Source organism: Carcharodon carcharias, chromosome 15, assembly GCF_017639515.1.
Source record: "Carcharodon carcharias isolate sCarCar2 chromosome 15, sCarCar2.pri, whole genome shotgun sequence".
Taxonomy (NCBI): Eukaryota; Metazoa; Chordata; class Chondrichthyes; order Lamniformes; family Lamnidae; genus Carcharodon; species Carcharodon carcharias.
Genome location: NC_054481.1, coordinates 130,850,149 through 130,877,522, shown reverse-complemented (window position 1 = coordinate 130,877,522; position 27,374 = coordinate 130,850,149). Strand labels below are relative to the sequence as shown.

The window sequence follows — 27,374 nt, the reverse complement described above, 5'->3', positions numbered from 1 at the left end:
CACACTCAATTCATCAACTTCCATAATTCAATCACTTCCAACATGATCCTGCTCTGACCATTTCTTTCTCTCTTTGCTTTCTGACAGAATTGTTTCCCATGCAAACTACTGGCCTCCACCCTCCTGCAGTGCAGGAAATGCAACCTCCAGGTGTTCGTTCACCTCCTCCTATCCCACTATCCCGATCCTAAACCCTGCTTAGAGGGCAGACATCAATTTGCTTCCTCCGGTGTACTCTCTGCAGAACCAAAGGCAGATTTAGTGTCTGGGTGCTTCTGTTCTGGCCACAAATACAACTCTGAACTATTATCACCTAGGATTATTAATATCACTCATTTTCCATTTTCCTTGTGTTATATTAATATGAGTTCCTCCTGTTGTGTTACATAATTAGCAGGGCATGTTTGTTCAACTGTATTTTAATCATGATTCTAGTGAGATGTACACAGGGACAGCGGGTTGTTTAATAGGTTAGCTTCTGCCCAAACTGATTTCACTTGAAATTTCTTTCCACTTCCATATGAGCCTGTCACGTCTTAGCCAAGAGCAATCTTTGTTGCATTCATGTATATTATTATTTACCTCATCTTTAGATTCCCATTGATAGTCCTTTGTCATGAGCCCAAAGGTTTCTTGCAGTGTTATGTCGGAGAAGCTAATGGAGCTGTAAAATCTCAAGTGGCTGATTTCCAGACCCTGTTGCCATATCTCCTCCCTCAAATTAGCAATGATACTATCCTTCCTTTTACTGTCACGTTCAATCTCTTTAAATCTGTTTATCTCTTCTTGCATTGTAAGGATTGTCTGTGCCTGAAACAAGAGTGAATTAAACACAAGCAGGACATTTAAAAACATGCAGAGCTGAAATACTGATTGGAACTGAATTTCCTTTTCTTCAAAAAGATATATCTTATTCTTAAAATGTGTAAAAGTACATTACACAACAGTTCAGATTTGTCATTTCATAAAGTGCAAAACAGTTCAATTTTTGTTAATTACAGTAGAAGGCACTCTGAGATGCCTCACTACACTTACAATGATAAGTGTGCATGTAGCCCCAAAGGGTGTTACACTGGTTCCAGCCCCTCTGTATACTAAGGGATGAAATGCCTTGGAGTATGGCATTTCCCCATTGTGCCTCTGCGGCGGCTGCCCCAAGCTTTAGTGCGTCCCTCAGCACGTAGTCCTGCACCTTGGAATGGGCCAGTCTGCAACACACAGTAACCAACAGCTCTTTGCACTCGAAGACCAATAGGTTTTGGGCAGACCAAGGAGAACCTTTCACCAAAATTGTAATTGGATTTCCTGTTGCAGTATAAGGAGAAGAATTATATTGCAGGGATTTGTGCCACAGCGCTTCTGTCACCAAATCACTTTCTAAAACATAGGGTCAAGTGACAATTTTACACCCATTGCTAAGGCTTGTCAAAATAACAAACATTGGAGTAAGATACAGCTCAATGCTGAAACTTGAGTACAATTACCCCAATAAAGAGCTAACACCTTCAGCAGCTACTGAGAGAATCGCAAGACCTGAAAAATAACTTATTTACAGAATATCCCAGAGTCACAACAGCTTGACTTTGTATAGCACCTTTAACATTGGAAAACTTTGCAAAATGCTTTACATTAGCATGATCAAATATTGACACTGAACCAATGAAGGAGCTACTAGGAGGGTGTTGACCAAAAGTTTGGTCAAAAGAAGTAGATTTATTCTAAGATAATAAAGAAAGAGAGGGAGGTCTGGGGCCTGACAACTTTGCTCGCAATTTGCGGAGATGCACATGGATCCAAAGGTGGAAGAATGCAAAATTCATAGAGTATTTTCGGGCTGGAGAAGGCTTACAGTGCTGCCATGAAGTGATTTGAACCATAGAGTAAGAATTTTAAATTGTAGTTATTGGGAGAAGTAAGAGTCAATGTGGGCCAGCGAGCACCAGGAGTGATGAGTGAGTAGTTTAGAGTATGGGCAGTATTATGAAGCAGCCGATGGTAAATACTGAGCTGTTCAAATCCCAGAGGGGAGCTTGAAACAACTGTCAAAGCCCATTTTTGCAATATGTTTTGAGATGCAGGCTTTCAATTCAATAGTAATAAGACCACCAAGTCTCAAGAGGTTTTTTTATAAAACTAAATTAAACATTTATTAATACTAAAAAAGGATTGTAAACACATACATAAGTCTACAAAATTACTGCTATAATAACGACAAAAATCCCCTAATTAATCTGACTCTCAGTCAGATGCCTGGTAAGACAACAGTAAAACTCACAGATTTAAACAGACACCTGGCAGAGCACACCCTGGACAGTCACATTCAAAAGGAGTTTCTTTCAGCTCTGGGTCAGCAGCTTGAGGCTTCTCACACTTGTTGGATCTTAAAAAAGCCTCTGACTTAAACACAATGTCTTTTCTCCTTTATACATATCTTTCTCTTTGAATGTAAATTTTCCATAGTGTCACTAGGCTTTTATCTTTACCCCTTCTAACAATAACATCCTTTCATCCCACCAATTTTATTAGTAAGCTGAGAAAAAAATACATCGCTTGGCGTCTTCTAGCTAGATGCAATATTTCACCCATTCTTTTGAATGGTTTATTTAAAAATGCAAATTGCCCCCTTGACACCTATGAAATTTTACGGCATTGGGATTTTACATTCCTGCCAAAGCCAATGGGGTTTGGAATAGAATTCGTCCCCGCCAAAACAGGACCATAAAATTCTGCCCTATGTTTCTAAACTTCTCCATGTTTATCTAGTTACCATTTCAAACCGACTTCCTTCGATACATCAAAGCCTTTAAACTGGCTGTCTTTAATCCAATTAAGACACACACACACATAGACACAGTTACCACTAAACTCTATTTTAAAAAATAATTTCCAATAACATGATAGACATTAATCTCTTCATGACAGGCAGCAGAGGTCTGGATGAGTTAAAATGAGGGAGCAGGGTATTTGGAAGGTCAGGCAGGACAGCAATGAAATAGTTGAGGTGAAAAGGCATGGATGAGGGTTTTGGTAGCAGATAAGCTGATTCCCATGGTACAAACAGGGAACATTATGGAGGTGGAAGTACATGACAGAGAGGATATGGGTTCAGAAACTCAAGTTGGTCAGATAGTATGCTGAGGTTGCTAACTGGCAGATTTGACTGTAGACAATGGCTAGGGACAGATGGAATCAGAGGTGAGGAGGCAGAGTTTCTGGCAATGGCTGAAGAAGATGACTCCAGTCTTCCCAGTGTTTATCTGGACAAAATCATGGCTCATTTAGAATTGGATGCCAGACAAACATGCTAATAATATAGGATCCATGGAGGAATTGAGGGACATGGTGGAGAGGAAGAGGCAGGCCTCATCAGTATACAGCTCTATCACGATTTAATCAATTTACAGGCTTTCCCAAGTCTAATGGCAAACAGAGAAGACAAAGCACATGCTCGCATTTGTTTCTGTAGCTAGTTTTTCCTGGAACAGGTCACCAGCCTGTTATTACCAGAGACTACAGCTTGAGGGGCACCACTCTATGTTAAGCATGGACTGACCAGGAGACTCTCCCACCCTTACTGCCTGCCATAGGCATAATGGCAGGATTTACAGGTTGATCGTCAACCTAACTAGCTATATTACAAACACACTGACCACAGCCATCAAGTCCTAGAGTGGGACTATGAACCTAGAGCTTCTGGCTTAGAGGCAGGGATGCTATCCATTGCACCACAAGATTCCCATGAGCTAGCATGCTTCCAGAAACCATAGTTCAGCAGCTGATTTCAATTAGTTAAATAAGTAATATCTTAAGTTACATACTGGTGAAAAGGCAAAAGGAGTAAACCTGTTCCAGATTTACAAGAACAATTTATTTTGTGTCAGTTCTCTATAAATGTTGCGTTGGTGGACGAGGCATTTTCTATTAATATAGGTGAGCAGAAGCATTAGCTTCAGGTCTTGTTGCGAATTTCAGTTTCTCACCTGCGTTTTTATAGTGCTGCTGTCGCTGGCTTTTAACAGCTGTTGTGTTAATTCAGCTACTTCACCTTGGAGAGCTGCAATTATCTCACCCTTCCTTTTGGAATCAGCCTCAAACTCAGAGAGAATCTTCACTTTATCTTCCAGCATCAAGACACACTTATCCTGTTTCCATTAAAAAAAAGCAGGTTATTTTGAATGATGAGGCAGTCCAGCAGAGTTTCAGACAGCAAGTTGGAGTTTAATTTAATTCCACAGCATGCTGTGTTTAACCTGAGTAGGCTCCTCACCCAGAAGACAGCCTGACTAACAGGCTTGGATCCTGGGATTGCAGCTGCCCAAGTATAAAACCTGCAAAGCAGTTAAATCAAGGATTGCCAGCCTCATTAAGATACTTAAATTGTAAACTCACCTCCTGGGACACCCATTCCTTCTCAGTAAAATTCAAGTCACAGCTGGTTTTCCAACACGCTGGGGGTTCTTCTCAATAGCCTTCTAACTGAATTCAATCCCATGTACTTGCCCACATTAAAATTTGACCCATTGGGTCTCTTTCTCCCTCTAATTAGACAGTTTCTTACTCTCTCACAGGGTTTAATATTTACCACCATCACTGAAAGACAATTAGATGCTCGCTGTTAGCTTCAAAATATCACCCAGCCAGGCCCTCCTCTTCAACCCCATTTTTATATCAGTGAAATTAAAACACCTCATGGGAATAGTTTGGAAATAGAATTTAACATTCAGTATATTGATCACGCATTATAATATTAAAATAAAGTTTTGCTTGAAGGATCAGCATGGTATAATTTGAATGGAGATAAGATGATATGAAGTTCTCAGCAACTCCTTGGCATGTCGCTCACTTGTTCTGTACCAATGTCAACTATCCCAGGATGAAAATGTAAACCACAAAGATTGCAAACACCAACACCAATTCTTCTCTCTTTCCCAACTCCAGATGACCCTGGATCTAATATAATAAACACCCTACAAATTTTGACAATTGCATAATGGTTGCTTTCTACCTTTTCATGTAGCATGGCCACATGCCAAGGGGCATTGTTACTGACAGCATTGCATTCTGGTTGACCAACTGGGCATTCAACTGAAGCTCCTGAGTTAGTTGAAGATGGGATTTCAGTTGTACTCATGAAGGAGAGTGAATACACTGCAGAAGAAGAAACAAAATTTGAAGAATCAATGGGAATTGGTCAGTGTTGAGTTCAGGTGTTTCAGATTTCCACACTTTTTCCAATACAAGACCTACACAAGGCTCCAGATGGTGCTCACTCTTTCATTTTGACGAAATGAGATGTCAAATTGTCTAAATCTTACTTTTTTTACCTATGCCAAGACTGAATAAAACCTCTTTAACTTACAATTTTTTGAGTCTCCTGCCGCTGTAGTTAACATCATTTTGCATCATTAATTGTGAGATTCTTACATTATAGCCTCTTCCTGATTCAAAATCATTCCAATGCCTTGTTACAGGGATGATCTCAGGAAAAATGTCAAGACTTTAGGGAGGGTCCAGAGGAAGTTTACCAGGGTGTTACCAGGGATGAGGAGAGGTTGGAAAAGTTCAGACTGTTCTCCTAGGATTAGAGAAGGTTAAGAGGTGGATCTAATAGAGGTTTCAAGGCACTGGGAGGGTTCAATAGAATATTTAGAGGAAAGCTAATCCTTCTGGTGAGTAGGTCAAAAGCCAGAGATCATGGATTCAAAGTTGCCAAAGGGATAATAAGGAGAAATGTTTTAATTCAGGGAATTCCTGAATCATGTGAATGACTCGTAACAGGGAAAGAGTGGACTTTTTATCCAGTAGCCTGGACTGATGTATTATAAATCCAGTACCCAATCTGCTGAGCCAGTACATCACACAATCCCTTCTCCTCTCTTACAAGGTTACAAAATCTCTCACAATTACTCTCTGTTTGGTGACCTTCTGTCTCTTGAGATGATGGTTTGCATCTTGGTGATCAACTCTGTTAAATGTTGCCTGATGTGGCTCAGGAGCCCCCAGTCTGGTGTGGCAGTCGCTGCAGATGAAGACAGTGGGCTGGGAAGGTGCTGCTAAGGGGCACATTAAATACACACATTGTATCACTATTCAACACTACCATTTAACAGAAAAATCTTTGCGGACTTACCATTTCTGCTTCCATCATTAATTATAGATGTCTTGCTGTGATTCTAAGTATTAAAAAGCAAAAATAGAATTTTCTTACTGTGATCAATCAATCTTCTTCCAGTACCCAAGAAAGCTGGACTAGGCTGCATACACATGTTTAGAACAAATGTTAAAGTTATGTTTATTAACCAAACATTTGACTCGAATGCCTGATAGGCACAATAACAACAATATTTCATCAACAATTCATGAAATTTGGTTCCGCACAGTGAATGGTCACCAGTTAAACCTTGGTGTAACGGAATGAAGCCAGTGCAGTGGATGATTGACAGGAGTTGGGAATTTGATTTTGGAGCCAAGAACACAATCAGAAAGGAAATTCAGGCGCAGCTTTGTTGTCCAGCAACCTGGGGGGGAGGTGGGGGGGGTGCTGTGAAGAGAGATCTGTGCGCCTGCGCCCACCCCAAAGGGTGTGGCCTGGCTTCCTGCAAGTTTCTAATGAAAGGCCCCTGTCTGCCAGTGCTTGTGAGCAAACAAAGCACAAACGCAAGGAGGCAAGGACACCTCCAGCCAGCTAAATCCCTCCTCTGAACCCAGCCTTCACCTCCTAGAACCAGAGCTCCTACTCTGAAGTGCTGGGCCAGCCTTGGATACATGGTGCCCACTGTCACCTTTCAGGCCTTTGGTGCCAATTTCAGTGGACTGATTTATAGGCACTAACGGCATCCTGATTTAGTCAACATGGCTCCTTTCGATTTTGTTGGGACTTTGTGGCTTCCTTTTGGCATCTTTCAGTTTGATTGCATCATACATTTCTTCATTGTTAGCAAGTGGTGTGTCTATGATGTATTTAAGATAGCACTGATTGCTGGTTCCTGTTTAGTGACAATGGAGCAACTCAGTGCTAACCCTACAAATCCTTCAGGTCCACTGAAATGTGGGGGACCACCGGGCACCACCCACTCCCGCTACCAGCACCAGCGCAAAGGTTTTTGCTAGTCTATTTGAAGTAGGAACATACGAATTAGGAACTGGAATAGGCCATTCAGCCCCTTGTGCCTGCCCCGCCTTTCAATAAGATCATGGCTGATCGGACAGTGGCCTTAACTTTCCTGCCTTTCTCCCATAACCCTTGACTCCCTTGTCAGTCAAAACTCTGTCTAACTCAGCCTTGAATATACTCAATGACCCGGCCTGGGGAAGAATATTTCAAAGCCTTAACCACCCTCTGAGAGAAGAAATTCCTCCTCATCGCCGTTTTAAGTGGGAGCTCCCTTATTCTGAAACTGTGCCGCCCCCCCCCACCATTCTAGATTTTCCCACAAGCGGAAACATCCTCTCAGCATCCATTCTGTCAAATCCCTGCCACCTCCCCCACCCGAATCTTATGTTTTAAAAAGGTCACCTGTCACTCTTCTAAACTCCAATGAGCACAGACCGATCAATCACAGCGCATGGATGAGAAAGAGCTTACAATGGTGGTGGAAAGCATGTGCCCTTTTCACAATCTATGATTTTGGGAATCTCCTCATCAAAGGAGTCGAAGACCTTTAATTTACCAAGCTGTCCTATCGCAGGGATATGATCCTGAGATGACTTATTCGCTGAATTTCCAACCAACTGTATTGAGTGCAAACATTACATCCGACGATGATGCTGCATTCTTAAACCATGATTATCCTGAATTAATATTGGCTCATGGAGCAGAGGCCACAAATGTTATATTCATCTATGGAGCTGAGAAGGAGGTGAAACCCCTCTCTTACAATGGGCTTGTTTCTGAGACCTTCATAAGGATTCCTTTTGGGAGTGGAGACACTGGCTGAGCAAACGGATTTCTGCTAAAAGCCTTAGAGAGATTTTTCAAACAATGCCACTGGCCTAATCGTGTCACACGATTAGTCTCTGAGAATGAAACTGCTCTGCTGCCTTACATCCGGAACCCGTTTCCTGGAAGCTATTCTGGCAATAATAAGACCATAAGACACAGGAGCAGAAGTAGGCCATTCAGCCCATCGAGTCTGCTCCCCCATTCAATGAAATCATGGCTGATCTGATAATCCTCAACTCCACTTTCCTGCCTTTTCCCCATAACCCTTGATTCTCTTACTGATTAAAAATCTGTCTACCTCCGCCTTGAATATATTTAATGACCCAGCCTCTACAGCCCTCTGTGGTAAAGAATTCCACAGATTCACTACCCTCTGAGAGAAGAAATTCCTTCTCATCTCTGTTTTAGATAGGTGAGCCTTTACTCTGAGATTATGCCCTCTGGTCCTAGACACTCCCACAAGGGGAAAGAACCTCTCAGCATCTACACTGTCAAGCCCTGTAAGATCCTATTTAAGGTGGAATTATTTGAAGCCTGTTTAAGATAGTGTTTTACCTCACTTTACACAGTGGAGAGGGATTACTCTAATGGTTTACACAAATATTTGATTTCAAACAACTTAGCAATCACAGGAAACAAGCTGTTCAAGCCTTGTAGCTCTATTATTGTAACATTAATGTAATAGTTTGTTTAAATATACACTTGTTGACAAGCATATTTCCAAATTTACAAACTGTCCCATCCCAAGTTATACATTACTGTAAGACAGGATGCTATTGTATGATGATCTGAACACAGGTGCAAGGGGAAGAGAGGTGCATTTGTACATAGGACCCCAGAAATAATCCCACCAAAGATCTTCTAATGCATAAAACAGTTTCTTTCTTTATTAAGCCTACGTCTTCTGTTCTTTGGGTTGCATTTACTCTCCAGCTGTAATATCAGAGAAAAGAGTTTTGTTTTATACCGACACTAAACTTACAGAATGCAGCAGGTAAATCCAGAGTTAGTCTAGGCCTTCACATCCAATTAAAATGCACAACTTTAGTGCAGGTGTTATACTGAAACTGCTTTGCACCAGCTGCCAATCCCTTATTATAAAATGCAACCGAAATGTTCACCTTCCACTCTGGACAGCAAAAACTAAGAACAAAACACTCGAAACTTCCAGATTTCTGTGTAATGTTAATCAGTTGCACACTGAACAACTCGGAGTATTCTATTGCGTGCAGGTTTTTGCATTGAAAATCAGATTACATAGAATTTACAGCACAGAAAGAGGCCATTCAGCCCAACTGAGACAGACGTCTCCTTCTATCCCTCTTCGCCTCACCCCATTGGCGTCACCTTCTACTCCTTTTTGCCCTCTGCTTATGGAGCTTGCCCTTAAATGAATCTCTGCTTCTCATTTCACCCACTCCCTGCAGTAGTGAGCTCCACACTCTCACCACTCTGGGTCCCCTGTATTAGAGACCATCGTTTATCTGTCTCCTGTGATTTTAGATGCTGGAGTGAGTGGGAAATGTCCACTTTAGAAATGAATTGAAACAGAAATTGAGGAATTGTTCTATTTTCAAGTCTGGAGTCTGCCCCCCACCCCCCACCCAAATCAGTCACCTCCTCCTATCGCCCTTTGAAAGTTGAAATTGAAGCTGGTTTTCCCAGTGAAACAAACACGGATACAATGAGTCCCTGTTCATTCCGCTTGTGTTTGGTTGGAAACTTTGTCCCAACCGCACTTAACGCTTCTAGGACCACAGTGTAATTTCATAAATGACCTTGTAATCCCCGCCCCCCCCACCACCACAAGGCTGTCCTGTTCAAATATACACCTTAGAACTTGAGGGAGTTATTTCAGCCATAGATTGAGTTCCCTGCAGGGCGCTGTCCTCCGATCCAGCTGCAGATTGCTGACACTGCCACTCACTCTCCTGTCTAACCAAGCAGCCACATTCCACTCTCGCTTTGTGACGCTCTAAAACGGCAACCGAATGGTCGCAGCTTCGGAAGTCAACAGCCCAGGAGTTAACAGTGGGGGGGTGGTGGTGGTGGTGTTGGGGGTGGTGGAAATTGCTACCAGTGTGGGGAGAGAATGGACCAGTGTAAGTCCCCAGTCTTTTGTCCTATCTCTGTGTTGTAGCTCGATAACTTCGGCAGCGTTATAGGTTCTAGATAATGCGACAGAAATCCTGATGTTCAGGATGTGTTTTTGCCTGAGAATCATCCTCCTGGCATTGTTGATAGGAAAGATGGAGAGTGTTTCCAGTGAATTCTCAATGCAAGGTGAGGTGGTGTGTGATCAAATAACCATTCGTGTGGAAACCCATTCAGCATTCATTCCATCAGCATCCATTCATGCATTCCTGATCAGACCAGTAATGCTGTCAGATATTCCTATGTTCCCCTGGTGGGGCTTTTGTTCAGTTGCCTTTTTTTTTTGTAATGTATGAGGCAGAGTTTTGTTCATTTCTACCATGGCTACCAAGCAAGTGCAATTTCACCCGGCGTTTATAGTCAGAATGGGGGGGGGGGGGGGGCGGAACTGCCAGCCGGAATGTTATATTAAAGACAATTTGTCCCAGGGTCTGAAAAGGGAACAGTTATAAGAACAATTTCAGATTATTTTGTTTATGGAGCAAACTGTTATGACCCTGGAAAGGCTTTGGCTGAAAGGATGGTGGAAGCAGATTCAATAATAACTTTTGAAAGAAAGTTGGAGATATAGTTAGGAAGGAATATGTACTTGTTTGGGTAGGTGTTAAGGAGGATGTTTGCCCGGCTGGAGAGTCTAGAACACGGGGTCGGACATTTAGGACTGAGAAGAGAAGGATGTTTTCCCCTCGATTTTGAATCTTTGCAATTTTTTTTAACCCCAGTGGGTGGTAGATGCTCAGTCATTATTCAAGAGAGAAATTGATAGTGTTAGGAACCAGAGGGGGGTTAATTTAAACAGCCTTCCTTTCTCGTCTCACTACCCACCCGGAAACAGAAAGGTGTTTTTGATTTTTGATTCCCCCTGTTATAATTGGTGGCGTGTTTTCTCCAACCCTTCAGCTTGGAGTGATCCAATCCTCTATTAATAACCCCACAGCAAACTGGAGTTGAGGTAAAATGAGAGGGTTGGTTTATTTTGCACACACGCAACCCTTTTTGCACTCATACCATAAAAGAGGGACAAGGGAAAGGAAGGGGTATAGGGCAAGAGCATGATAAAAACAGGAGTTATGGTTTCACGTGAGCCCGGAGTCCAGAATCAAAAGTCCAGGAGGGTATTCCTTCAGAGGGTAGCAGGCTGAAACTGGTGCAGGGTGATCCAACTTTCCAGAAGCAAGGACTTCCACAATGGGCAAAGGTCCGTGGAGATGAATTAGTCTTGAAGGCACAGATACAGAAGTTCCAATGTTCCAGTAGTTCACAGTATAGTTGAGGGTCCGGCACTTCACCTGGACAGAGCTCTTTCTGCTGCTTGTTAGATAATAAAATGATAGACTGCCTGGGTTCAGTTCCGCACAGCAATACTACAGGTTCTAGCAGCTTGGGGAAGGTCATGTGACATAACTCCCCCTTCTTCTCCTGGGTCTTGGTCAAAGGATGTATTTTCCCAGGTCTGGAATGTTGAGGTGTTTAATAGAGGAGTCAGAGACCCCTCTGTCCTTTACAGTCATACCATCACCATTGGCCAAAGCTATACCTTAGAAATGTAAGGGGGTTCGGTGAATTTCTTTGGAATTAGATTGCTGGCAGTCACAGAGGGCATGAGCACATCTTTAAAGATAACAAGGTCTCTGCTGGTTTGCGAAAGTTAGAAAGTCCTCTGGTATGAATCACGGCTAGCCAGGGTAAAGCCTTGTCCATTTTTGAAATAAAAATAATTTTTTAAAGTAGCCAGGTTGACATATATATATATAAATATATATAAATAACACACACACACATATATATAAATATATATAAATAACATATATATAAATATATATAAATAACACACACATATATATAAATATATATAAATAACATATATATAAATAACACACACACATATATAAATATATATAAATAACACACACACATGTATAAATATATATAAATAACACACATACACATATATATATAAATATATATAAATAACACACACACACACATATATAAACATATATAAATAACACACACATATATATATAAATATATATAAATAACACATATATATACATATATATATAAATAACACATATATATAAATATATATAAATAACACACACACATATATAAATATATATAAATAACATATATATATATATAAATATATAAATAACACATACACATATATATAAATATATATAAATAACATATATGTATAAATATATATAAATAACATATATATATATATCCTTTCTGCCTTCTGGCCGGGACAATAGATTTTTGGACAGGAAAGTGGATCAAGGGACATGGGATAATGTAGGGAGGCGGAGTTTAGGGAGAAGATCTGCCGTGATCTTATTAAATGAGGGAGCAGGTTCGAAGGGCTGAATGCTCTACTCCTGTATTTATTTTCTGATGCCCTTACGAAATACTTACAGTGGTATCAGGAAAGAATGGGGAGTGGATACATTTGATTAGCTCTTTCAATGATCTGGCACAGACAGGATGGGCCAAATAGCTCCTTTGCTGTAAAATCCGATGATTCTCTAATATGGACAGTAGCCCCATCAGTTCTGCCAGAAAGTTTTTTTGTTTATAAGACTACTGCTGAAAAGTGAACATTGCAAAGCAAAGATAGCAGCACATAGAAAGAAATCTTTCTGCCTGTCATCCGACCACAGCTTTTCATCTGGAGCCAGTTGCCTTCAACATGAATAAGCCCACCTGAAAGTTCTCTCTGTTGGGGTAATATGAGTAATATATTTTTCATCATCTATAAAAGGAAGCCTTAAGTCTAATAAATGAGGATGGTGCATTGCAAAATGTAGATCAAACCAGAAAGGAGCACATTTCTCAAGTCCAAACCACACCAGTTAGTGACTGGCTGAAATATCACATTCTTAAGAAATAAACAGAATGACACCCATTTCCTGAAATTGCTGATTGGGCAGGAAATACTCAAGCATCAAGGACAGACTCCGACTGCATTTATTCATTTAGGGATTAGGAGAGATCTTTGTTTTCATAATAACATTTGACAAAGCTGTTTTTTTTTAAAGTTTTTGAACGTTGCCTTGTGTAGTTAGGGTAATATAGAAACAAAATGCAGAACCAGAATCATTATCCCCATCACCATGGCCCCTCAGGAAAAGGGGAATGGTGGGAAATTCCTGCAAACCTTAAACCTCTGTTCGCATGCAAAGACAAAATCAAACCATAACTTGTTTGCTTTGGCAGATCCATTTCTAAATGAATGCAATTACAGGAAAATCCATTGTCACGAGAAAGCAGTTTGCCGGCTGGATTTGGTGACACAGTTATTTTACTGTCAGTGCCTGCCAGAATATATTGGGGACGGAGTTAACAACTGCCAAGGTAAGATCACACTACTGTCAATCAATCTAGTATTTAAAAAGAATTGAGTGTTGCCAGTGTAGCTTTTCAGTGGGTTAACTGGCCTGTACAAAAAGAGATAAACAATAATTAAACCACAAATCAAGGTTTTATGTGCTACATGGAGGTAGTTTCTCAACAGATATTTCACAATATATGACAAATTCACCAACAAGAATATCATTGCAATCAGCAAATTTCCTTATTGCTCACATTCCCCTCTTCTCAGTCAATTCCTAGATTTCTGAAAGCTGTATATTGTATAGCTAGCCCTGACTGCAAATTGTACAGGTGGGTCTGACTGTATATTATATAGGTTGGCTTAACTTTTTTTGAACTTTAAAGGAGAACCACCTTTTTGCAAAAATATACTTTATTCATAAAATATCTAAAAGGACATTACAAACCATTTCAAAATGGTCATTGCAGACAGTGCAATGAAATTGGAGTTATCTACATAGGTCATATTGCAGCCTGAGGTGCTTCAATACAATTGTGATACAACTAGTTTTCACTGCAGACATTCATTTTAAGCTGTACAGCCGGAGGGGCTCTTTACAGTTCCCAGCCCCTCGGTGCACTGTGGCAGAAAGGTCTTAGACAGCGACCCTTCCCCATTGCACCTTTGCGGCGGCTGCCCCAAGCTTAACTGTGTCCCTCAGCACATAGTCCTGGACCTTGGAATGTGCCAGTCTGCAACACTTGGTCAGGGACAACTCTTTGCGCTGGAAAACCAACAAGTTTCAGGCAGACCAAAGAGTGTCTTTCACCGAGTTGATGATCCTCCAGCTGCAGTTGATGTTTGTCTTGGTGTGTGTCCCTGGGAACAGCCCGCAGAGCACAGAGTCCTGTGTCACAGAACTGATTGGGATGAACCTCGCCAGAAACCACTGCATCTCTCTCCAGACCTTCTTTGCAAAGGCACAATCCACAAGGAGGTGAACAACGGTCTCTTCCCCACCACAGCCACCTCGAAGGCAACGTGCAGAGGGGGTGAGACTCCTGGCGTGTAGGAAGGATCTTACAGGGAGGGCCTTTCTCACCACCAGCCAAGCTACACCTTGGTGCTTGTTGGAAAGTTCTGGCGATGAGGCATTCTGCCAAATGACTTTGTTAGTCTGCTCAGGGAACCATCCCACAGGATCCACCCTCTCCTTTTCCCTCAGGGCCTTTAAGATGTTACGTGCCGACCACTGCCTGATGAACTTGTGGTCAAAGTTGTTTCTCTGCATAAATTTTCCCACGAGGGACAGGTGGTACGGCACGGTCCAACTACTTGGAGCGTTCCGCGGCATCGTGGCCAGACCCATCCTTCGTAACACTGGGGACAGGTAGAACCTCAGCATGTAGTGACACTTGGTGTTTGTGTACCGACAGCTTGATGCAGCCGGGCAATCAGGATGAGGGCAGTGTTGGGTACGTTTTTTCCCCCCTTATCTAGAGGTTTGTACATTGTGTCCCTGTGAACACAGCCCACTGTATATTGTGTAGGTAGCCCTAAGAGTCCAATGTCCCTGTAATAATATGATAACACTGCAGAATATTACAATATGCCACCTTGGACACACTAACAAGTTACAAAACAGATTAGTGAGAAGAAGTGAGAAATATTGAGTAATGATTGAGTTTAAATATTTTTGATATAAAATGAAAAAAATGCAGCATAAAAAGTTTTTGCTGTCTTCTAGAGAACCTGAGGTACTGCAGGTTGGTGGGGGGTGGGGGTGGGGTGTGGGGGGAAGGACATTATCTGACTTGGTGACCAAACCATATTGAGGCCTGAAATGAAGAAACTTATTTTTCTGACTCTCTGCTAGCGAAGGAGTTATTTAAATGACTCTGGGCAGGAAACCCCAACAGTTCTGGGACTGAACAGGAAAAGCATTGGTCTTATCTAGCACTGGTCCAGGGGGACTGAGGGCTTTATCCTTTGATCCAATCTCATTGTGTTCATCAGTTACATTTCATGGCATTTATCTCAGGCCTGAGGGTCTAAATTTTATATTACTGGTATGAACAGTAGGATGTCAATCAACAAAGGTATCAACAACCCTATTCCTCCTGACTGTTGTGCAGTGCGTTCTAGAGATGAAAATATATCTTCCAGTTTCTTGCTTGTCCTTGACAACCTAACCCCTTAAGCTTAAACAGTTCCAGCAGCAATAAGTTAGTCAAATTTTCAAGTTTGAGAGAAAGTTATGTCCTAAACATTACCTGATGGTCTGAAGCAGATGGGGTAGCTTTCGTTTCTCATGGATTAACTTGCTAATATTTACTTCACTTTAACCTTTTTTCTCGATTTGGTGTTTATGAAGGTGAGGCATGGTGGGACAATGCTTTATACTTCAAATACCTTGCCTCAGTATCTGGCACTCTCCGATCTGCAATTATATTGTTAGCTGAAAGAAAGCCCTGCATTTACATAGCGCCTTTCATGCTCTCAGAATTTCCTAATGTGCTTCACAGCCAATGGTATATTTTTGACCTGCAGTCACTGTTGTTAATGTAGATGCAGAATGAAGCTCCTTTCACACTGCTCTAACAATGCACTTTGCTCCCATCCTCAGCAAAGCTAGTGCACTTGAATGTTTTTCCACTTTACGCATTGGTTATTCTGTGGCCTCTTTTAACAAGAGTGCTAAATTAGTGTCTGGTATTGTAGAAGTAAAAGGAGTTTTAAGCTTTATCCAATAGCCTGAAAGCTGAATTAACACCGTACAGATGTTTCCCATCTGGAATGTTGGCTGGCAGGCAGGTCCCATCAGCCTAAGCTGAGGTATACGTCCAGTAAATATCATTCTTGTTAACATTAGTATAGGAATGACAGGGAGTTCACATCTGACAGCTTGCTTTATTTTCTTTCTCCATCCAGAACCTGACGGGAGAGTTACAGTTTCTGACCGGGGGATTTGCACTGGAACAGAAGTTCAAACTTGCCTGATAACAAAAACGGTCGGAGGAAATGTTACGCTCAGTGTTTCTGTCTCGGGTTCTAATCTTAAACAGATTGCATGGTTTAAATTTTATGCTTCTCAAGGACCAATTTTTCACAGGTATACAGGCTGCAAAGGAGCAGGTGAATAAAACACATTTATACTGACAGATGAATAACTCGCACTTACCTCCATGTCAGGTATAGTCAGTACATACTGGGAATGTGAATACGCCATTTGTGATGATGGGTCTATAGCTCACAAACATTCTGTGTGTGATTTTAATGTACTTCAGGATAATTTAAAATTCTAATTCTAAAAATTTATCTTAGAGTATTTGTGTGTACTCCATCTACCCACTTTTGCTTGTATTTATACATATTGTGTTCATGTATTCCTACATTAAAAGGTATTTGATGCTGTTTTGCATCCCTTCATAAATGAAATTGATTTCCTGTTGCTTTGCATCCCTTCAGATTAGCACTTTCCATTTCTCTCCCAGCACATGTCTCTACGCCTTTCTGCCCCCTCTTTTTCGTTCTCCCACCTCACCTTGACAAAACATCTCCCAGAACATGTGCCCCTCGGTTTAGTTGGGGGTCCCCTAATTCTTTCCCTGCTCTTAGACACTCTGCACAATCTCAGTATGAGTCACAATGAACCTTTGCTGTATTGAGCTAATGTTCACTCACTGCTGTGAGAGCAGCCTCATTGATCCTGTCACCTGATGTCCCCACAGGGCACCTTGTTTCAGGATCAGTTGGATAGTGAACATGATGGAAATTTGTCGCTGACTTTAGCCCATCACAAAGTCCAAAGGAAGCAGATTTGGAAATGTTGTGTCTGAGGGCAGCTGACACAGCACAGACCAGGAAATGAATCCAAGGCTTGTGTTCTCTAACTTCACACCAACTGGTGTATCTCCTGACTGAGCCGTCATGAGGTGTATAATGGAATAATCTTTCTAAGAGTTATCCCTGTTTAATTTATTTTCTTTAAAAACAGTATGAGCAATTTTATTTATTTTTTTTATCCTCACTATGTCGCGATCTGACCTACTGATCTTGGCTGGTGACTTCAGAATAGCCTTAAACTGAGTTTGGAAAACTAACATTGTTCACTTTAACCTGAGCTCCCAGGATTTCCCTTTGCTCATTAACTTGTAACTATTTTGTTACTAAACAGAAAACTGACCTTTCCAATCAAATACTCTCCTGGACTTTATTCCACGTGTTTTTTTTCTATTGTTTTAATATTATTTAAAACTGACCCTGATAAGCAACATATATTTCCACCCAACAAAGTGTTTAATAAGGTTGAGACGAGGGAGCTTGGGAATAATAAAGGATTGTTCTCTTCATATGTGGTTCCATGTCTTAGGCTGCAGTTATACACCATTTCTATGTTGATGCAGAGTGACCTCGCATCTACATCAATGCAAAATGTGGCAGTAAAGCTGAGAAATCAGGCGCCAGTCTGTAGTAAGAAAGATTGCAGAGTATAGTCAGCAAGACCAATGACACCGCAGCCTGCGCATCACACTGAGAACTCTCTGCTCCTCTTGAGTCCAAGCAGGTCATCTTACAGTAATAAAAACAAAAAGTGCTGGAAAAAGCCAGTAATCCAGGCAGCTTTTGTGGAGAGAGAAACAGAGTTACCATTTTGTGTCCAAAATGACTCTTCTGAAGAGCTGCCAGACAAGCTGAGTTTCTCCAGCACTTTCTGTTTTTATGTCAGATCTTCAGCAGCCGCAGTACTTTGCTTTTATTTCATCTCACGTTACCTGGGATCTAGAAAAGTGGATGCATATGCAGACATGGACTGGCACCCTGAAAGTCCTCAGGAATCAAAAAGCAGCAAACAATGAGACTATAGACTACGCTTAATGTGAAGAGTTATGCCTAGTGAAGATTATGGGTGCTTACAAGGATTACACACATCAGAAGTAATGTATATTTGATTTTGTTTAGGCCTACAAGGACTTGGCCATAATGATGCAAGTAATAATCCCAACTGTGAAATACAGAATTAGATAATCTGTTTTTTTGGGGGGGTGCTGATTGAGGAATAAACAGAGAATTCCCCCAGCCCTTTTTTGAAAAAGTGGCTTTGAACTTTTATATTGCGCTGAGAGGGCAGACGGAATCTCTGTTTAATGTCTCACCTGAAAGTGCCAGGAAACATGGATATAAAATTAAATGTGAGTTAGAGCACAGAGGAGCAGAAACCGCTAAAAAAAATTGTACTGATCCGAGGACAATGCACTGCTGGAGTTAGTGATTGAAGGATGGATCGTATCAGCATTTAAGAACAGGTTAGATAGGAGGTTGAAGGAAAGGGGCTGAAGAGATGTGGAACAGGGCAAGCTCATGAAACCAGGGCCACTTGCTTTTGCGAAGGATAAATAGCAACATGGACTGGCTGGCCCAGGCAGCCTGTCTCTGAGTTACGATTTTGAGGTTAACCCATGTAATTCATTTTTCCCATGCAGCTACAGGAGAAGACTGACACCTCCTGCGCATTTGCTTCCCAGAATTCTGTTGAAGAACCAGAATCTGGAAATCGAGCTGATCAACATCAGCGAAGATGATTTCTACCCAAACAGGTTTTGGGCTCAGTTGGAAACGGATATTATTAAAGGTGTGGAACAGGAGATAGAACCATACGATGATGTTTCTTTTGAATTGTTAAATCCCTCACGAGTGCGCTATTACTTCATTCTGGACTCTCCTCCGATTGGTAAGAAGAGTTCTTTCTGTTTCCAGGATGAGCAAACTTAGAAAACCCAATAAGAATCTTACAAAACATCTTAGCAACCAGAGAAAACATAATAGGAAATCATGAATACACATTTTTGGCTGTGGCAGAATAACACAAGTGTTTGATTAACTTTCAATAAACTTTAAAATACATTTAAAATTAGCTTTGTGACATTTTGAAAATGAATACAATGGAATGTGACAGTTTATTTTGGATTGCAAAGAATTGTCGGTCTGAACAAAATGAAAAGCAAGCACTGTTGCCAACTACACCTTTCCTTTGTTTTTATATTCCTGTGAATTTAAAAAATAAAGACTTAAAAATTGTATTCCAGTGAAACTTTATCAGAGAAATTTACTCCAATACATACTGCAGCTTGTTTTGAAATCATTTGGGAAAGAAACAATCTGGTCATTTACTGCTTGAGCCCATGATTCAAAAACATTTTGGATTATTCAATTGTCTTATCTTTTTATTTTTTAAATTATTGGTTTTGTTTTCTTGACTGGTCAATTAAGATTGTTTTTATAAGCCCTTGTTAATTTTTAAGCCCTTGTTAGTTTTTAAGTGGCATCTCCTCAGCTGCTTACCATGTTTTTGATGTGCACAGTCCCTAACATTTTGCTTTGATTTCTGGTTGATTTATCTTAGCCAATCAACACAAAGTGTCACTCCAAAAACTGTGATAACACAAAGTAGCACAGCGAGCGTGTGCTAAATGCAAGGCTTCTAATGTATTCTAGAAATGCATTGTAGCATTTTAATATTTCTTGCTATCTTTCTGCTCTCTAGCTTGTATTAGACATTGGTATTAATTTTGTAATAATTGGGAATAAAATATTATTCAATGTCAAAAATAGAATGGCCAGATAATCACAATTGGTTAATAAGCTTAATCAAAAAGTCCTACTAAAATTTAAGAGGTCACATGATCACCATTATCCATATGAATATATGGTCATGTTAACACAGCGTGAACCAGAACTTGTGTGGAAACATTTACTTATGTGTTAAAGTAGGAGAGTGAGGAAATCAAATTGATATGAATGGGTACAGTGAGTTGCAATATTCCCTGTCAACTGGTGTGGAACTTCATGGTGCCATTTAAAGGCTGACATGGGGAACACCACCACCTGGAAGTTCCCCTCCAAACCACTCACCATCCTGACTTGGAAATATATCGGCCGTTCCTTCACTGTCGCTGGGTCAAAATCCTGGAACTCCCTCCCTAACAGCACTGTGGGTGTACCTACACCACATGGACTGCAGCGATTCAAGAAGGCGGCTCACCACCACCTTCTCAAGGGCAATTAGGGATGGGCAGTAAATGCTGGTCTAGCCAGTGAAACCCACACCCCCTTGAATGAATATAAGAAGTTTCTTGTTTCAGGCTTGCTCTAACAATCAGCCGTGAAGCATAAAACAAGGGAAAATTGAAAGAGAATAACTGTGCAGATGTAGCTAACATTTAGGATTATTGGTAAATTCAGTAAATATATTATTCCTTTAATGGTACTTTGTTAGAATAGGAAAGAAGGATGTCGCTTAATATATTGTGGCTAAAATGATGATAAGGATAAAACTGAGATTAAATATAGAGGTGTTGTAGCATCGTAAGACTGGTGGGAAAATGCAAAATCCTGGAGAATGCTGTTTTCATATCAATGCGTCTAATTAGATAAATGGATGATGTAAAATTATGGCAGAATGCATGTATTGTTTGGCATTAATGTGGTCTTGCTTCTTATCTTTTATAGATATTGGAGAATATTTAATAGGAGATATTATACAAATCCATATAGCACCCTATGTTGCTACTTCAAAGAGAACATTTGTTAGATGGTTCAAAGAGCCTTTGAAACTGTCACAGTTTTGGGAAAATATAACTGTTTTAGCTGAAGGAACAGAGGGCATCTTAATCAATGGATTAAGGTAACACTGAGTACAAGATCTTAAAACGTTTGTGAATGGGTGTGAATCTGTTACATTTCTTTTATTTAATACTTCAGTGTACAATTCAATATGAACTTCAACTCACTGTAAATTCTTCCCTTATTTAACAGAGTTGGGGATTTGATGGGACTGTATGTACAATAGATTTTTAGGAAATTTGGGAAAAATGTCAATTATGTCTATAATTTATACCGATAACAATTGTCACTCACTGGACATGCAGCAGCCGACAATATTAAAGGATTGACATGTGTACTCTTTCATTGGACTCATATCAGACCTTTAGTCTATCAAAATGCAAATTTTGTTACAATGAGAGAAGAAAAGACATGAACTTCTATTGCATTTTTAAAGACCACCAGACATCTCAAGGCACTTTACAGCTAACAAAGTATTTTTGAAGTGTAGACACTGTTGTAATCCAGGAAATACAACTGCCAATTTCACACAGCAAGCTCCCATAAACAGCAATAATCAGTTCATCCAGTTTTATGATATTGATTGGGGGATAAATTATTGGCCAGGACACCAGGTATAGTTCCCCTGCTCTTCGTCAACATAGTGCCATCGGATCTTTTACACCCACCTGAGAAAGCAGATGGGGCCTTAAACTAATGTTTCATCTGAAAGATGGCACCACTGACAGTGCAGCACTCCCTGAGCACTGCACTAAGGTATCAGCCTTGATTTTTGTGCTCAAAGCCTGGAGTAGAACTTGAACCCAGAACATTTTGACTCAAAGGCGAGAAACAAGTAGGATATCTGAGCCTGCACCTCCTGGCATGATAGAGCTGGCGGAAATGGCGGAGGATGATCCTTTGAATGCGGAGGCTGGTGGGGTGATAAGTGAGGACAAGGGGGACCCTATCATGTTTCTGGGAGGGAGGAGAAGGCATGAGGGCGGATGCGCAGGAGATGGGCCGGACACGGTTGAGGGCCCTGTCAACCACTGTGAGTGGAAAACCTCGGTTAAGGAAGGAGGAAGACATGTCAGAGGAACTGTTTTTGTAAGTGTCATCATCGGAACAGATGTGACGAAGGCAAAGGAACTGAGAGAATGGGATGGAGTCCTTACAGGAAGGGGGGTGTGAGGAGCTGTAGTCGAGGTAGCTGTGGGAGTCGGTGGGTTTGTAATGGATATTGGTGGACAGTCTATCACCAGAAATTGAGACAGAGAGGTCAAGGAAGGGAAGGGAAGTGTCAGAGGTGGACTATGTGAAAGTGATGGGGGGTGGAAATTGGAAGCAAAATTAATAAATTTTTCCAGGTCCAGACGAGAGCATGAAGCGGCACCGAAGTAATCATCGATGTACTGGAGAAAGAGTTGTGGAAGGGGGCCGGAGTAGGACTGCAACAAGGAATGTTCCACATACCCCATAAAGAGAAAGGCATAGCTGGGGCCCATGCGGGTACCCATAGCCACACCTTTTATTTGGAGGAAGTGAGAGGAGTTTCAGGAGAAATTGTTCAGCGTGAGAACAAGTTCAGCCAGACGGAGGAGAGTTGTGGTGGATGGGGATTGTTTGGGCCTCTGTTCGAGGAAGAAGCTAAGGGCCCTCATACCATCCTGGTGGGGGATGGAGGTGTAGAGGGATTGGACGTCCATGGTGAAGAGGAAGCGGTTGGGGCCAGGGAACTGGAAATTGTTGATGTGACATAAGGTGTCAGAGGAATCACGGATGTAGGTGGGAAGGGACTGGACAAGGGGAGACAGAACGGATTCAAGATAGGAAGAAATGAGTTCCATGGGGCAGGAACAGGCTGACACAATTGGTCTGACGGGACAGTCATGTTGTGGATTTTGGGTAGGAGGTAGAAGCGGGCTGTCTGAGGTTGGGGGACTATCAGGTTGGAAGTTGTGGAGGGAAGATCTCCAAAGGAGATGAGGTCAGTAACAGTGACCAATATTCATTACAAGCCCACCGACTCCCACAGCTACCTTGACTACAGCTCCTCACACCCCGCTCCCTGTAAGGACTCCAACCTGTTCTCTCAGTTTCTTTGTCTCCGTTGCATCTGTTCTGATGATGCCACTTTCTAAAACAGTTCTTTTGACATGTCTTCCTTCTTCCTTAACCAAGCTTTCTTACCCACAGTGGTTGACAGGGCCCTCAACTGTGTCCGGCCCATCTCCCGCGCATCCGCCCTCACGCCTTCTCCTCCCTCCCAGAAACATGATAGGGTCCCCCTTGTCCTCACTTATCACCCCACCAGCCTCCGCATTCAAAGGATCATCCTCCGCCATTTCCGCCAACTCCAGCATGATGCCACCACCACATTTTCCCCTCACCTCCCTCTGTCAGCATTCCGCAGGGATCGTTCCCTCCGGGACACTCTGGTCCACTCCGCCATCACCCCCTACTCCTCAACCCCCTCCCACGGCACCTTCCCATGCAATTGCAGAAGGTGCAACACCTGCCCCTTTACTTCCTTCTCTCCTCACCGTCCAAGAGCCCAAACACTCCTTTCAAGTGAAGCAGCATTTCACTTCACTTCCCTCAACTTAGTCTACTGTATTCGCTGCTCCCAATGCGGTTTCCTCTACATTGGAGAGACCAATGCAGACTGGGTGACCGCTTTGCAGAACACCTGCGGTCTGTCCGCAAGCATGACCCAGACCTCCCTGTCGCTTGCCATTTCGACACTCCACCCTGCTCTCTTGCCCACATGTCTGTCCTTGGCCTGCTGCAATGTTCCAGTGAAGCTCAACGCAAACTGGAGGAACAGCACCTCATCTTCTGACTAGGCACTTTACAGCCTTCCAGACTTAACGCTGAGTGTAACAACTTCAGACCATGAATTCTTTCCTCCATCCTCAGCCCTTTTTGATTCCCTTTTTTCAAATACTTATTTTTTAATTTTTATATATATTTTCCCCACTTATTTCTATTATTATTTTTAAAATTTATTTCCATTCATTGTTTTATCCCCACCTTTTAGCCTATTTTGATCTTTTCTCCCACACTGTCCCCTCCTCCCAACCCCATCCTCACTAGGTCCATCTGTCACTTGCTCATCCTGCTTTCTACTCTTAATGTCACCATTAGCACCTCCTTTAGCCAGTATCACCACCATCAACGCCCCTTCGACCTTTTGTTTATGACATCCTTTGCAATCTCTTCTTTACCTCCACCTATCTCTGGCCTTCTATCCAGCTTCACCCATCCCACCACCCCCCCCTTTAACAGCATATATTTCTACTTCTCTTTAATTCTGAAGAAGAGTCATATGGACTCGAAATGTTAACTCTGTCTTTCTCTCTGCAGATGCTGTCAGACTTGCTGAGTTTTTCCAGCTATTTTTGTTTTTGTTTCCGATTTCCAGCATCTGCAGTATTTTGCTTTTAATTAATGGAGGGATTCCACTGAGATCAGTGGAAAGTAAAATGAAGTGGTGCATATAGGTGCCAGAGTGGTGCTCAGGAGTGCTCTGACAGCACTACACCCCTAGATATGGGCAGAAGAAAGCAAGGTGTCTCTTTACTGGCCATTGATGGATCGAGACAGATTAAATTGCTGGGCCCAGAAATGTTTTATGGAATCCAATGTGGGGAAATGTGCAGTGATAGACTCCAGCATAGGAAAGATTAGGACAATAAATGGGAGTCCGTTAACAAAAGGTTAATGAATGAGAGGCATATGTGATTATTGATCAATCATTAATTAATTAATTAATGTAAAGCAATGCAAGCTAAGGTGAGTAGGGATGAGATTTGATTATAATTAAACCACATTATTTTAACTCTCCATACTTTGTCAGGAAAGCCTTATTTGAAATGTTGGAAGGAAATTTCCACCCAGTGGGATTGTAAATGCATTTATAAAGCACAGGCTTCATGATTTTACCAGGCCCACCATACAGAGGAAATCTTTCTCATTGTATACTAACTAGGCTTTGGTGAGTTGGAAAGAGGAGGAAGTGTTGAGGATAAGTTGATTTAATTGGGTTTCTTCTCATTGAAGTACATTTTGAAATGATCTGACCTGGGGCTTTAATATATTGAACAGCAGAAACAAAGTGGATGTCTGAGGGTTATTTAAGCAAAGTTGTGATTGTTAGACTTTTCAGAATTAACAGTCTATAGATTTGGTCACTTGGTGCCTGTTCTTTGGGATTAAACCAACCTTTATCGTGGGCAGAAATTGGGCACTCATTTCCAGCCAGGAGCTGAAGAGGAAACACAGAGAGATTAACAGTAACAAGCAGACATCAGAGACAAGAGTGACCACATTTTATAACTTACTACATACAGCACGTGGAGAGATTGACTAATGTCAATAAAAATCCACTGCAAAATCAAGCAATACTGATTTCTGGAACCTTGAATTTTAAGGCCTGAATTGTCCCCTGTGATCCTGAATGAGGAACAATTATATTATTTACTTCTTATTTCCTGGGAACATTTTTATATAAGTAAAAACAAATTCAAACTGGGACAACATGGAATGGCCAATTATATATATTTACCAATATCAAATCAGCTACAGCTATGAGCAGCTTTATGGTCTTCAGGTGGTTCCTCTTTCTCTGCAGTATCCTCAGTGTCTGAGGGTTATTAATCTTTGCTTATACCATAACATCACCGTGGGGCAAGGGGAGGAGTCAGGCTCTGGGAACTACCTCAGCTGGTACAGGGATTGAACCACATTGTTGGCGTTATACTGCACTGAGATCTAGCCATTGAGATAATTCCACCCCCCACCCCCCACCACCCCACCACCCCCGTCATCCCCCAAGTTGTGTTTTACATTTGCCAACTTTATTGTTCTTAATCTTACTTATCCATTTTTTCAGGGATGAGGAATTTGGCCATATTCGTGCTGTTGTTTATGACTTTACTAATGAAATCCCTGGGAGTGTGGCTGTAGCACAAAGACTATTTGACATCAGGAAAGGTACAGAAAACTGATTATTACCAATCACTCATTCATTTCTTATTAACATGCATAGTTTCTGTTTCCTGAAATGATTTAAATTAGGAAAGATCCACAGATGAGTTGTACTGTGTTTTGGTCACTCTTACACTATCCTTCCTTGTGTGTTCCGTTCTTTCTAATCTCAAGGCTGACACCTGAACCAGAGTTATTGAATTCAATTTTGTGATTTATTCACAACCAGTGGATCGCCAGTTTATTCACCACACTTGTCACAATGACTTGTACTGTCCCATACTTTGGGTGTGCTGCTCATCAGTGTTTCTGTGAAGGACATCCTAATCTTCAAGGATTGGGTCAAGTTCTTCAGTTGGGTTTGACTTATATTCCAAGAGATGCTATTTAAATGCAGTAGTTTGGACATGGAAACTCCTGGCCTTATGGAATATCATTGTCATTGAATGTAGAACAGTCTGTGCCTCAGGTGATCCTGCCTTCACAGCTAGAGGAGGATAGTGTGTAGGGCACTGGGTGTGGCACATAAAGAAATTATGGGTCATTTGAGGCCTCAGGGGGTTGTTGTCCCTGCCCTTTTGTGAGTCACCCCAGGTCCAGGTGAGTGTCCCATGCTCAGGGTTACAAGCTATGGCCAACAGCGGAACCAGTGAATTTTTGGTGATGATGGTGGAAGAGCTGGAACCTTGAGGGACAACGGCTGGTTACTTTTTTATATTTTTTATTTTTCTTATTCATTCACGGGATGTGGGCTTCGCTGGCTGGGCCCAGCATTTATTGCCCATCCCTAATTGCCCTTAAGAAGGAGGTGGTGAGCTGCCTCCCTGAACTACTGCAGTCCATGTGGTGTAGGTACACCCACAGTGCTGTTAGGGAGGGAGTTCCAGGATTTTGACCCAGCGACAGTGAAGGAATGGCCGATATATTTCCAAGTTAGGACGGTGAGTGACTTGGAGGGGAACTTCCAGGTGGTGGTGTTCCCATGTATCTGCTGCCCTTGTCCTTCTAGATGGTAGCAGTTGTGGGTTTGGAAGGTGCTAGGCGAAGAATCCTTCATGGAGAGGACTTGCGTTTCCATTAAGTACATGCGAGGAAGGCAAGGGGAAACCTCCTCATGTATTCTTTTCCTAGTCGTGTTGCTCATTGGGAGGCTCTTACAAACAACTGACGAAGAAAGCGAGGTGTGGAGAAATGAGCAGAGAGCTGCCCTTGGGCAGATCACCACTGCTCAATTTCACGAAGAAGTTTTTAAAAAACTTTTCCACACAAGAATGAATTTAATGCATTTCCATCTTGCTTGTTTGATGATTATTTATGAGGTTTGTTAAACACAAATGTTTTTAAAATCTTTTGATGGACCTTCAG

The 27,374-nt window shown here is 41.6% G+C and overlaps 1 protein-coding gene across 1 annotated transcript in view; it reads left to right on the top strand.

Annotated features, from left to right (window-relative positions):
• Nucleotides 1-16,796: 16,796 nt before the first annotated feature.
• Nucleotides 16,797-27,374, top strand: part of LOC121288480 (SCO-spondin-like) — a 36,894-nt gene continuing 26,316 nt past the window's right edge. Inside the window, exons 1-4 of the mRNA XM_041207021.1 lie at nt 16,797-16,816; nt 18,899-19,146; nt 20,925-21,099; nt 25,915-26,015. Coding sequence (XP_041062955.1) covers nt 16,797-16,816; nt 18,899-19,146; nt 20,925-21,099; nt 25,915-26,015 — 544 coding nt within the window. The remainder of the gene's footprint in view (nt 16,817-18,898; nt 19,147-20,924; nt 21,100-25,914; nt 26,016-27,374) is intronic.